The 14,671-nt window shown below is 39.3% G+C and overlaps 1 protein-coding gene across 1 annotated transcript in view; it reads right to left on the reverse strand.

Annotated features, from left to right (window-relative positions):
- DNER (delta/notch like EGF repeat containing) overlaps nucleotides 1-14,671 on the reverse strand; it is a 344,569-nt gene that overhangs the window by 124,981 nt on the left and 204,917 nt on the right. The window contains exon 6 of the mRNA XM_027876054.1: nucleotides 955-1,108. Within this exon, the coding sequence (XP_027731855.1) occupies nucleotides 955-1,108 (154 nt within the window). The remainder of the gene's footprint in view (nucleotides 1-954; nucleotides 1,109-14,671) is intronic.

Here is a 14,671-nt window from a genome sequence, read left to right on the forward strand (position 1 = left end):
ATACAGACTTCCACAATCATTCACCCTACTTTTTAATAGAGAGAGCCAGGCCTTAAAAGGGTCATGAGTGCAATCAGTCCACCAAATGATGTCAAACAGAGCTATCCCCATCTCAGATAAAGAATCATAGAATCTCAGCGATTTGTTGACTGGAACTGAATGGAACCTCACGGTCCTTGTCCAAACTGGACTTAAACAAGGATCCCTTGAGGCAGCTAGATGGCGCAGTGGATAGAGCACCGGCCCTGGATTCAGAAGGACATGAGTTCAAATCCGGCCTCAGACACATAACACTTACTAGCTGTGTGACCCTGGGCAAGTCACTTAACCCCATTGCCTAGCCAAAACAAACAAACAAAAAAAAAAGGATCCCTTTAAAAAGATACCTGACAAAGGGTCATCCAATCTTTGCTTAAAGACTTCCAATGAGGGGGGAGCCCATTGCCTCCTGAGGCAGCCCATTCCACTTTTGGATGTTTCTAATTATAGAAATTATGGAAATTATATCTAATTATAGAAAGATTTTTCTCCATCCTGCCTCTGACCCATCTTGGCTGTGTGATCCTAAGCAGGTATCTTAACCCCTTAGTGTTCTGGGCAACTCTCTAAGCCTGCAAGGCACAGGAAAAATACCAAAATTGGTGGAGATATGGAAGTTCCCTCATCCATCATTTCCTTATGCCAATTAGATTACTAATCCACAGAATCTTTCCCTTTTTCTTTAATAATGTCTAAATTTGTCCTTTTTAAACTTGAATCTATTTCTTTCAGTTCTCTCCTCTGAAGCCAGGTAGGACATGTCTAATCCTTCTTCTGTGAGACAGTCCTTCAAATACATAAAGCCCTCATTCCCTCTAAGTTATACCTAAATGCAAGGTACACATTTCAGAAGGATGAATTGAACATAAAAGATAAATGCCTAAGACTTAGTGCAAAATGCCATTTAAAACCTACCAGTCAGACAAACACAGGTGAAATTGTTCCCGTCGTGTTTTTCAGTGACATCAATGCAGCTCCCATTGTTCTGACATGGTTGTCCTTGGCAGGCGTCGAACTCTTCACAGAAAGTGCCTACATACTGGTCTTCACAGTCACAGGAAAAGGTTGCCTAAAAACAAAAATGTCATTATTACATATGACTGTGAGTCCTTCCAAATTCCCATTTCTGCTCCAAAATCCATACAGATCAAAAGTGCCCCCTTCTATAATAAAGCAAATAATGCTTTTAAATAAGTACAGTTTAAAAGCCATCACTTATAATATTACATGGTTAAGATCTTGCTTTTAAAAACAATTCAAAAGATGCTAAATTGCCTCAAAGTTTAATTTCAACCATTTATGTTTACAATCATCTTAATCGTATTTAAACATTTTCCAGATTAAAAAGAAACAATAATAATGCAAGGATGTTTTATTTGAATCAAAAGTTGAAAAACATTTTTGCTGCCTGGACACCAAGATGGTGATTTTTATTAGTCCAAATATTGGGTGCCTTCAAAATTTGTGAGAAAATCCAACCAATTAATTAGTTAACAGCTTCCATTATTACCAGAACAAATAAATAAATGTTTAATGAATTTGGAAACCTAACTATAAATATAACAGAAAACCTTTAAAGGATGTGGAATGAGGATGAGTAGAAACGTTGCCTACAATGGTCTATATTCTATTAGTTCTCAAAGTATGCTCTGGAGCTCCTGGGGAACCCTTTCAGAGGGTCCATGAGGTCAAAACTATTTTCATAATAATGCTAAAATATTTTAATTTATAATATATTAAACATTAATAGATACAACCCACACAAACAAAACCTTTTGGAGGGTCCTCAACAATTTTTTAAGAGCCCAAAGGAAATTTGAAGCCAAAAAACTTGAGAATTTCTGTTCTATACAACCACACAGAAAGCATTTTGTGTTTACTTGGAGAATTAGGCAGACCCCCTGGGCCTGAATATTTTTCAAAGTAATCCATCCAGAAGTTGGAGAGCTTGGGAGCCAAGATGGCAGAGTGAAAACGGTGACTTGCTTGAGCTCTCCCCCAAACCCCTCCAGAAATTGGAGAGCTCAAGTTTAAGAATTAGAGTCTGAAAGCTAAGAACTACAAATGGAAGAGAGATCTATTGAAAGGGAACTACTGGATCAACACTGTGCCCCTTGAGAAGCAGCGATATAGAATCCAGACAGACTCAGGTGCAGAGAAGGCACGATGCCTAGCATCAGAGGGGGCACAGTGCACAGATTACCTCCTCTGGAGAGGAACAGATGCTGGGAACCCAGCATGAGGACCCTGTGAGGACAAGGGGACTTCCAGTAATATCAGAAGATGTTGAATTACCTTTGTCACATTGCCTATCACTACCACTGTAGGATCCCAATATTCCCATAGATACCGTGCATTTGTCAGAGAATGCACCTTATTACTGTGGGGAGGATGTTCTGTACCTAATGTTATTATGATGCCATAATAGCAAGTACCTTTGTTTTGTTTGGTTTGGTTTTTTGCTTTTTGGTGAGGAGACTGGGGTTAAGTGACTTGTCCAGGGTCACCCAGCTAATAAGTGTTAAGAGTCTGAAGCTGGATTTGAACTCAGCTCCTCCTGACTCCAAGGCCAGAGCTCTATTCATTGAGCCACCTAGCTGCCCCGCAAATACCTTTGTTAAGAGTACTGACTGCTTGTTAATAAGTACCTTGGAGAGGGCTTATAAGCTATACAGGTAAGAAGCAAAGGCCTTCTAGGTTACTCCTAGAGTTTGAAGTGTCTCTCTAGAGATAGCAAGTGTCTCTCTGGAAATCCAACCTTCAAATTTGAATGGAAGTTGGGGGAGTAGACTCAAGGGACCTCTTATACCTCTGCAACGCAGGAAATGTGTCTTATTTAAACTTTGTTTCTCCCCCATTACCCACAAGAGTCTTCTGCACAAAGCAAGCCCTTAATACATGATTGTAAAGTTAAAGAAAATATATTTTCAAATGAAACAGAGTGGACAGACTGCTGAATTTTGAGTCAGGGAGATCTTTGTATTTTCATATTTATGTATTTTCTTTAACCCTATTCACACTCACTGCATGATCACAAGTGAGTCATTGAATCTGTTAGAACATGATCAGGTAACTCTCTAGGTCTTGGCTATTAAGTCACAGATGTGTAGCAATCTGTATTGGTGGAGGGAGTTCCCATACCAGGAATATCTAAATTACAGATGACTTCCAAATCATATTAAAAGAGGAAGTTTCCACAGTGGGAATTCCTCACACTGACAAATTCACTGGTCTTTCACAGGGGCGTCAGAAAACATATAATGATAAAATTGAAAGCTCACAGATGAAATAAATATGTTTTCTCCTGTTTTGGTTTAAGTTGCCCATTAACATCTTGAGTTTACCCCCTTGTTACCAATGACTCCCTTAACCCCAAATCTGGCAGCTTTTCAATCATGCTCCTTGATCGAGCCATAGCATTTATTTAACACTGGAGTAATCTCTTCTTCTGGATCTTTCCCCTCCCCTGAATTCTGTGATGCTACTGGTCTGCTATGTCTCTGGAGATCCTCAAAGCATTTGCTCCAGTCCCCACAGCAGCCAGCACTGGTGCATTCATTCATTCCCTTTAGAACCGTCCTTAGTCCCCTTCTTTCTGAACCCTCTCCTTTACCCACTCTCAAGACTTCAATATTACTGTCTGTGTGGAACACTACCAAATCTCTGTCTCCAGGAGTCCCTTCTCCCCTGAGCCTCACAATTCCAGTTGCACAATGGACATCTGGACTTGGATATGCCCCCTCGCTTCAAAATAAACATGCCCTAAACTGAACTCATCATTTTCCTCTTCCTAATGTAACTCTCTTCCTTTTTGTTGCTGCCCCTCAACATCCTCCCAATTTTCCAAGCTTGGAATATGGAGATATGATGCCCCAATTATTTGCATAGAGTTTCATTTTGTTTGCCTCAAAATAGTTTTATCATCATAAACTTTTAAAAATAATAACAGTTAATATTTATATAACACTTGAAGCATTTACAGAATATGTTACAAATATTATTTCATTTCATATTCACAACAACCCTGGGAGGTAGGTGCTATTATTATCCCTATTTTATGGGTGAGAAAACTGAGTCTGAGAAAACCTTGCTCAAGGTCCTATGGCTCTTAAATGTCTCAGGGTGAATTTGAACTCAGGTCTTTCTGACTCTGCATCTAGCACTGCACCATCTAGCTGCCTAGGTAAGAACTACAGGTTCTCTCAAACTACATAGTGGTGAGCATGAAGAAAGAGGAAAGAAAAATTTAAAAAGATACACTAACCAATGTACATTACCTTGACCTTTATTGGGATCTACACATCAGATAAATAGCTTCCTAGGCCTAAGTTACATAGCTATTCCAATTTTTTAACATTTAAAGAAAAATACTAGAACAACTAATCACAGGAAGTTTTTCTATCCAAAAGGTCAAACAAGTAATGAGCAGGAAATATTTAATTTACATTTTCATTAGTGTAAATGATTCAGCTGAAAATGTTATTTCCCTTTGAACAGTCTGATTTCCTACAACTATTTTTAAACAGTGGATTTAATTTTTGATAAGGCACTTGATTGTTCTGCACTCAACTAGGACAAGGCATGAAGGAGGGAATAAAGACCTTCTCAAACTGATCAGATATTAGATTCTAACCTTGACCTAAAGAGCACTGGGGCCATCCTGACAGATGAGTGAAAGTGCAGGTATTTCTGAGAGAAAATCTAAGGGTGTTTGGGTTTTTCACTTTTTCCCCCTTTGGCTTTCCAAGTTTTTTGGGATAGGAATCTTCCTGAAATATATTTCATAGTTCCCCATTTTTATAAACACATGTGCTATACATTATCTAACCTTTTCTTAATTACCCCAGATCAACATTATAGACTTCAAGTGTTATTATATACTTCAGCACTGAGCCTCTGGAAGTGTGAGTTACTTACTTCTCTCTTAATGGTTCTAGGATATGATGGTCTTTGTCCTTTTGTCTGTGTTTTAATAGTCATTTGTTTCCTACATGTGTGCCCTCCATGTTTGTGCCTTGATCACATGTCATCTATTCTTGCACATCCTCTACCCCATGAGGGGTCTGATAACATTTGGCAGAATATACCCAATTGGTGTATCTTTTCTTGTTACTTTCTTCACTATTGTGTTTAATTAAATGTCTTTCATTTTTAATTAACATACCTTCTGGCTATCCAGAAAAAAAAAATAAAAATATGGTGGGGGCTTATGAGCTGTGGTTTTACATGGGAGCTGACCCACAGAACTTCCCAAAACTAGGGTCATTTTTCTAGGGGCACACATGTAATAGGGAATATCCCAATGCAATTGGAAAAAAAAGCCATCCCCTGCAGGCTCCTTTGTTACTTCATACCTCAAAACTCCTCTACATCATTCCCCATCCACTATTCTTTCTTTGCTCCAATCGCTGATAATGATATGGCACTTCTCCTTGGTGTGACCAACCCCATTATTTATGCCACTGATCCTATCCCTTCCCATATCTTCCAGGAACTTGCTCAAAGATCATTGCCTCTCTCACTTTTTAATCTCTAACATCACCTTTTCTAATGCTTCCTTCCTTCCTGGGAGACATTCCGAGGTCTCCCCTCCCTTAGAAGTCTTCACTTGCCCTTCAAGCTACCCCCTTTTATCTTTTCTTCTTTTCATAGCCACACTCTTAGAAAAAATCATCTATATGCATTACCTCCATTTCTTGACCTCCCAGTTGCTCTTGAGTCCTTTCAATATACCTTCCTACCTGACCATACAATAGAAACCACCCTCTGCAAGGTTACAAATGATCTCCTAACTGCTAAATGTTCACCTCTCTGAAGCTTCTGACATTATTTGGTCACCTGGTTAATCTCTCTTCCCTAGGCTTCCTTGACATTATTTTCTTGTTCCCTACCTGTCTGACTTTGCCTTCTCAGCCTCCTTTGCTGGACCACGATCTCTCTCCTTCCCATAAGATGTTCCCCAGTGCCCTGTCCTGGGCTGCTTCCTCTTCTCTGTCTACATTCTCTTACATCATGTTGTTCCTACAACTTCATTTATCATTTCCATGTATGTATCTCCCAAATCTGTAAATCCAGTCCTAAATTCTTTCCTGTACTTCACATTACATGTCCAATTGTATGTTGGACACCTAAATGTCTCATGAGTACCTTAAATGGTATATGTCTAAAATGAAACTCATTACATCTTCCCTTTAACCCTACCCTTTCTCCAAACTTCCCTCTTTCTATTATGGGCACCTCCATTCTTCCAGTCACCTAGGCTTATGACTTCAGAATTATCCTTAACTCATCACTTCTCCCTCACCTCCCAATATCTGGATCTCCTGCTGGTTTGCTGAAGTGGGGTTTACTGGGACACTTTCCATCCTGGGCTGTGTCCCCCTTTCACTGGAGTGAGATGGAACTTCCTTGCCAATCCTCTAAGTTTCTTGGGCTAAAAGATTGTTCCACCCAAACTTTTTGCTGTTTCTGCTGTTCCAGGATTTGTTTTGGGGTTCTATGTTGTGGTTGTTTGGAGGTGAGTATGTGAGAATTGCAGCCATTTACCACTTAGTCTGCCATCTTGGTTCTCACCTCTGTGTGGGGTATTTGTGACCCCCAAAATAATCAAACCAGAGACTTTTTCTTAAGAAAGGCAAAAAGGTGCTTTCTCATGAGTGCTTTCTCATGAGAAAGGACACACCCAGCATTCGCTCAAGATGGCTCCAGCCAGGGTGTGTGTCTGAGTGTCTTGTAAAGCAGAATATATAGACCCTATCCGCAATGTCCCCACCCTAACCCCCTTCCCATCAACCCATTGGCTGGGTATATTAGGGGCACAATCTATTCGCGGAATTCTAACTTCTATGGAAGGAAGTTCGAAACAAGTTAGAGGAGAGTGGTCTCTTTGCACAAGGGGAACATCTGGGTTAGCCACGTGAAACATCTGGTTTAGCCACATGGAACATTTGGTTTAGCCAGAATGTGCTGCAAGGCATCTGGGTACAGTCTCACAACACTCATAAGTATGAAAAGTAACTGAGGTCAGGGTTAGTTCATTCCCCTGAGGGGGCTTCACCCTATATTATCCCATTCACTCCCTTATCTTGTTTACATATTTGTGTAAACCAATAAACCAAGAAATCAATTAATCAATAACCTAATCTCCCCCTGTCCTGTTTTCTTATCAATTCTGTGGGAACCAAACTGTTAGCATTCCTCACACCTCCCAATATCCAAACAGTTTCTAGGTCTAGTTGATGCCGCCTCCCTAATTTCTTTCATATCATCCCCTTCTTTCTACACTTCGCCTCAAATCTAGACTACAGTAATAGCTTCTTATTTAATCTCCATGCTTCCAATCTTACCTTTCTCAAATCCAGTTGGCAAAATAATCTTCCTAAATCACAGGTCTAATTACCAAACTCTGACCACCTACCTTGCTCACCTCTCTAGTAGTGAATACTCTTTGCCTTCTTAAATTTAAGTTCTGTGAGGGCAAGGATTGTTTTGTTTTTGTACTCCTAGCAACCATCACAGTGATTTACATATAGTAAGATGTTTACTAAAGGAGAAGCTGAGTTGAGTTTCCTGACTAGCTTAAAAAAAAAAAACACTGGAGGCTCCTGGGCTCAAACAACCCATTGTAAACACCCATAGTATCCCCTGTCAATAATCTGGAGTCACTTGAGAGCAATCCCAGCCTCGGTAAAAGCCAGCTACTTTCAATTACTGCCTAATCCCACCATAATCTTGGTCACATATCAGAGGTACAATAAGACCCTACCCACTCCAAATAGTCGGAAAAGGCAGAGTCTCATCTTGAGGAACTCTAGCCCCACTTAGTGCCAATACAAATTTCTTTGGGGCTAGAAACCACATTATTCTTCTCCAGGCAAGGTCTATCAATGTGCCAATCATCCCAGGCTCCTAGAATGGCATTAATCTTAGAGAAAAAGCCCAAAACTTTCATAGCTCTTTTTCTGTGTTTTGCCAGACCAACATTTCCAGACCACTTTAATTATGCTAGATGGGAGCTTGCTGCATCCATACTTTCTAAACCCTGAGTTCTGTGAAGATGGGATGATTTGAGGATTTCTCAGCTGAGTAACAATCACTTTCATTTGGTCTCTACTTACTTGGTATTTAATGTGACTCTAATGGTACACCTGGTAAAAACAGGATAATGTTTGCAAAAGAAATGCTGTCCAATTTGATTTTTTTAAAGACAGTCTCTAGAACTGAAATTACTTTCCACTGACAAATACAAAAACCCAGACAGCAATTTTTAATGGTAATAGATGGTTTTATCTGCTTAAGCATAATTTACAACTATTTCACAGAATCAAAAGATCACTTGAACACGTTCACTTACAAGGCCCAACTGCATCACTGGGAATTCTCGCTAAGCATGGATTTTGTACTACCCTCACAGAAAGGCAAAAGGAGTCACTTGGACATTAGATTTCAATGAAGGTCTTAGGGCTCTGTTTATAATGTAAAATTGCCCATAAATTCCTCTTCCTGAGCCTGGGCCACACAGAAAATACTGGAATTTAGCCATAGAGATAAAATGGTGCCTCCTCCTGGGAATAGAACATTCTTAGGAACGATAGATGAGCCATCTCAGAGGAAAACTCACCATACTGCTTGGAAAAAAACAACACTGTGATGAATTTCCAGGAAGGATGTTAAAGGACTCTGAAAAGTCTTGCCTCCTGGCTGGGTCTCTGGATTGTTTTGTTCAGTATTCATATAGTTTAAACCACTTACCCCTCTGGTTTTTAAGCCATGCTCCTCTCCTATCCATCGGTCTTTTCTAAGGCTACGTCTTCATTCTAAAGAGGTCTAGAGGTTTTGTGGTGCTCGGAACCCCAAGATTTCAATGCCAGGCTCTGCCTGAATGAATTCAACTCAAATCTTCTTCCAGCCAGAGAAAAAGTTTATTAGAGATAAATCATATAGGCCAGACTCTTAAGGAATCTGAACATTAGTAACACCTGTGGGATGAGCGGGCATGAGAAAATCTCAGCGTTTGAATGGGGGCCAGGTGGATCTTATATACACTAAAGTAACTTTGGGTGGCCAGAGGAAGGGGGTGGTGGTGGTTGGGAAAAGGGTCTAGGTGAGATTCCATTTGGAGGGTCTGAGAAATTGAATAAACAACGGGAATAGATAATGAAGGGACCTGGAAGGAGGAAGTTTGAAAGGCATCTGAATAAGATCAACAGGTGGGGCTAGGGCTTTCAAAGGAAGAGAAGGGGAGTCGATAAGGAACCAGAGACCAGAGTAAAAAAAGTTTAAGGGTTTTTTGGGGTCTGCAAACAAATGGGAGCCAAACTCCTTTTGGCGAAAAGGGGCAAAGGTCTCGGCTTCTGAAACTGAATGATGGGCCCTTACCCCATCAATTCTATAACTCTGAGCCCTTCACTGCAAATGCCGTGTCTAGTAAGAAAGACAAGCTTGGAAATATGGAGAGCAGAACGTATATACATAATAAATCCATAGCTTGGCATTCATGAATTCACACCATTCATTCTTTGTCCTTAAATGTTAAATTTTAAATAATTGCAACAATAATGAGAGCAGATGCCCTTTCCTTTCAAAGGACACAGAGATTTACTTTATTATTCATGATATGGGTAAGTAAATGTCTTTAAGGAAAAACACAACAACCTTTTTGAAATGTTGAGGCTGGGGCAGGGAGAACTGCACAGTTTAGCTGCCTAGATTGGCTGAGCTGAGAGAACTGGAAGCAGTCTCCACCTAGATTCAAACCCTTTATGCCGGATGAAGATGAAGGTCAGGGATAAGAGGCAGTTTAGTTTGTTAGTGTAGAGAGAGCAATGAACCCCAAGACCTGAGCTAAAATTCTACTCTATCATAGTCCAACTGTGGACAAGTCATTGTAAAATTAAAATAGTTTACTTATTTTATTTGTAAATTTATTTATTTATAAAATTAGAATAATATCTATATTAGTAAAGAGTCAGAATGATGTCATAGATAGAAGTCCAGCCTAAGGAAGGCAGCATAGTATAGGATTTGGAGTCATAGAACCTGGGTTGAAATCCTTACTATATAATCTTAAGCAAGTTACTGAACCTCAGTGCCTTCCTCTTTACAAAGACGGAATTGAACAGCAAAACTTTCAGAGACCAGCCCTTCCAACTATAAATCTAGGCACACAATAAGCACTTAATAAATGCTTGTTTCCTTCCTTTTTCCTTCCTTCCTTCCTAAATCTATGATCCTATGATCCTTAGAATCAGCAAGACCTGTGTTCAAGTTCTGTCTCTGACATACTAGCTATGTGATCATGGACAAATCTCTTAACTTCTCAGTACTCCCAGGCAACCTTCTAAGGCAGGAACCCAGGCCAATTCCTACTGGGTCATTGTTTGGGCCCAGATTATCTCAGAATGAATATAAATAGCAATTGTTTCTATTTTGGCCAGAAACCCTAAGGGTCTTCTCCTCACAGATCCATTTTTTTTAACTAGTTAAGGAGGTCCATTCTCTGCCTCAGTTTGGGTGCTACCTCAGTAGAACTGAAACGGCTAAAGACCATAACTTGAAAAGGCCCAGGTCTCCCACTGTATCCTGGGCCATCTCCGGTCATCCTGATCTCTATCTGGCCACTGGATTCAGATGAGTCTGCAGAAGAAAGTGAGGCTGGTGACTCTGCACAGCCCTCCCTCACTCAAATCCAATATTTTGCATGTCATGGTGTCACCTCCCTGATGTCATGGTCTTCTTCCAGAACAAGGACAAAAAACATAACAGAGATGAGTGGCCAATCTGTATCCAAGGAGGGGATTTTCATATAGGAACCTCCCTCCTCTGCCAATGAAATCACAAGTTGGGACCAAAAAAAAAAAAAAAATCCTTAGAGTATTAGTATAAGGCTCAATTGAGAAAACATACATGAAATTTGTAAACCTTAAAGCACCAGCTATTATTATATCCTCTAAGTTTTCCTATGTAGGCATTCTCTCTCCCAACACGGAGAACAACCTCTATTTAACTAAACCAATGATCTCAGAGAGTTGTTGCAATGGAACATCATTCTAATGCTCAAAAGACAAATTTCCTGGGCCTGTCCTCAAAGTCTTCCCAGCCCTGCTTTTGAGAACCCAGAGGAGATACCATCTTGCCACAATGATAGGACTTTAGTGGTGGTATTATCCTTACAATTTGGAGTACTTAAGAGAAAAAAGTTCAATTTAATCACATTTTAAAATGTTTAGGTTTGCTTCTTTTGCCACTGAAATTCTTGTGTCAACCATTGGATTCCCTGCAAAATTTTCAACTGCCCTCAATAAAACAATATTTTCTTCCTAATGCAAATGAGGAACTCTTGGGGGGGAAAAGACTCCCTAGTTAATGTAGCTAACTAGCATCCCATACTGTTTAATTGTTTTTAATCTACATTTTTAACTGATCAATGATTTCCTAGCAAGTGAGTTTCCATCAAATGGAAATGTTTTCCATGATAGAAGAAAAGCCAAATATTCATTTTTAAGCATATGAGCCAATGCAATAATAGATGTGAACTTAACAACCATGAAAAAGACAGGGAGGAATGAGAGGCTCCTTTCCAAATACTCCACCTTTTTAACTCAGGTTCACCCAAAGAAAAGGAACACGCACTTTAATTTGTCAAACTATGATAAAGGGTAGAAAAATCACAAACACTATTACTTATTTCAGAAGCTACCTGGGGATTTTTTTTTTATTTTTCAGTTGCAGAAATTAAGGAGATACTGTCAGTAGACTACGAATTTCCAGATGTGTTCACTTTAAGGTAGAAAAGATTAAATTGCACTATATTCTTTGTATGCTTCATTGGTCTGGATATAGACCACACCACTAAAATGAGATCTCTTTGAAAGGAAAAAAAAAGCATATATATGTAAATAATGGAAGTTAATTATATAAAAGCATCTTATTAAAATATCTTGTTGATGTAGAAGGTATTAGTTTAGGTTTTTTTTAATATTTTAATATCCTTTCTTCCATTCAAGATGTTTTTACTAACATTATTCTCATGATCACCATAAAGACAGTAGAAATGATAAGAATGGGACAAAACTGAGAATGTAATTGAAGGCCTTACTTATCATAGAATCTCAACAAAGCTTGAAAGTGAGAAAAGTTGGTCTCTGGCATCTCCCAATGCTCCTGTCCTGCCCCATTCCCCTTTCAGCATGTTCCTGTCCCTAGCCTCCCTGTCCTCCCACTACAATCCTCATCCTACCTGCCTAATCGCCCTCTCTTCTGCAATAAATTTGCTACCATAGATCTCATCACTCCCAAACAATAGTCCATGGCTCCAGCCTACCCTGCCTGATCAAACATGCCTCTCTCAGAAAACCCAAAACTAGGAATTATTTTTTCCCATTTTCTTGTATTGATTTCCTGTTTTCCCAAAATTGTTGGGGGAGGAGTGTGGTTGCAGTGATAGTATCGAGAATAGCAAGATCATAGCAATTGTACCAGAAAAAGGAATGGCCCATTTCCAGGCCCTGGAAATGTTTATATGTTTATTAAATGTTGATTGATTGACTGATTTTCCATAGAGTTGGGCAATACCTCTTCAAGTGAATGAGGAGAATAGCATGCACCACATGAGAGGTATCACAATCATGGAACTCTTGGGCAGTCAAGAGCTGGATGAGGAAGTGGGTTCAGGCCATACAACACAAGATGGTAGAGAATGCAGAGAATGACAAATCTGAAGACACAGAGAAGGCTTTCTCTGGACTATCTGTAAGGAGGAAGGTCCCTCCACATGTTGGTGCTATCACTGGGTCCTGGGTCCTATCTTCTCCTGTCTATTTAATGTAAAATTGATTCATAAGGATATTTTCAAGCTATTAAAAGGTAATATTGATAACAATAATTACTCCTCCCAGGTAAGTAATTTACATCTCAACAATCACCTTCAGTAGCTGTGTGACCCTGGGCAAGTCACTTAACCCCATTGCCTAGCAAAAAACAAAACAAAACAATCACCTTCTGTAAACAATAGCTTCAGACACTATGATACAGAGGGAGCGATTTATAGTAGATAAGTCTTATTTAATTTCCTCTTCAAATATCATGGCATAGCTAAACCTCATTTCCAGCACTGAATGAGACCATCAGCCCTCATTGTGTCTTAGAGATAACCTAAGCCTACATTTTCCTAACTTGGCAGTATCGTTTGTAGATATAACTTTTGAACTTGATGTTATTCTGGGTACAAAAAAATTCAATTTAATTCAATTCAATAAAATTTAGCAAACACTCCTGGCATACAGAACACTGTGCTAGTTTCTGGGAAAGATACCAGGATTAAATAAGAAATGGTTCCTTTTCTTATGGATCAGAAGCTAGCTGAAGGAGGGGAGAATTGAAAAGAGGGCATTATCTCCTTTTATCACTGCCTTTCATACACATACACACACACACACACTCACACACACACATACATACATACACACACACACACACACAACTCACACATACACACACAATGCAAAAGAGAACATAAGTCCATCAGTGAGGTCTAGATAAAGTGCGATTTGAGAATTCTTCTTTTAACTTAGGTCCAATAAGCCTAAATTTTTATAGTTCAGCACAAGACATTTTTTCCCATGTGCAATTGCATTTAGTAGATGACTGGCAACATAAGTATACGTTGAGGGATTATGGAAAGTCAGATATGTCATTACATTTTTCCATTAAATAAATTGCACATTACAATCTCTACCTGTTTCCTGGGTCCTGCAGTCTATTTCCTTTTCCATCATTTCTTTTATTTGAGTAAGAAACAAAAATGCTTGGCAGTTAATGAAATAAAGCGGGGGTGGGGGGATTATTGAAATGCAGGAAAATGTGAGAAAAAATATTTTCAAATGTGTTTTTTTAACCACCTGAAATTAATCACTCTTACTTTTGCTACTAATATTAACACTTAGTGTTCTTGCTGGTTTTACATGTAAAGTACAGGAATCATTGTAGGAGACTCAAAGGACCTTGAGACCCAATTCCTGCCTTGAAGAGTTTATAATCTAGCTGGGGAGGCAAGACAAAAGTTTACAACAAAATAGGCACTATTAATGTGAGATGGTTAGAATAAGTGCCAAATGACTGTTACAAGCTAACTCCACATTTCCTGATGTGGCACTGTATACAATAGAGCTCAATGGGCTACATTCTATTACCTTCACCTGGTCACTTAATAGCAGTTATTGCCTCACTCTCCATGACAGAAAAGAAAGTTGATTTGATCTATTAGTATCTTTTTTTTTGTATTCACAGTGTCTTCTGGCTCAGCATTCAATCACAAAGGAATCTCAATGAAACACAATAAGCAGATTTGAAGCATTCACAGAAGAGCTGCGCATGATCTAAATTAGAGACCATGGGCCTCCATTATACATGCCTGGAGGCAGGATCCCCAAATCTTCACATGGAAAACTGCTTCAGGCAGAACAAAGACTGGACTCTTGTTAGCCAGCCCCGCCCACATCATGGTGAGATATCCCCTTAGCAAAATGTAAGCTTCCTGAGAGTGAGAGCTCTCTTACTTGTGTGTTTATATTTCCAACATCTAGCATGATAGATGCTTAATAAATCCTTGGAGAGAGAAAGAGAGACAGAGATA

Source organism: Vombatus ursinus, unplaced genomic scaffold, assembly GCF_900497805.2.
Source record: "Vombatus ursinus unplaced genomic scaffold, bare-nosed wombat genome assembly UNPS02014810.1, whole genome shotgun sequence".
Lineage (NCBI taxonomy): Eukaryota > Metazoa > Chordata > Mammalia > Diprotodontia > Vombatidae > Vombatus > Vombatus ursinus.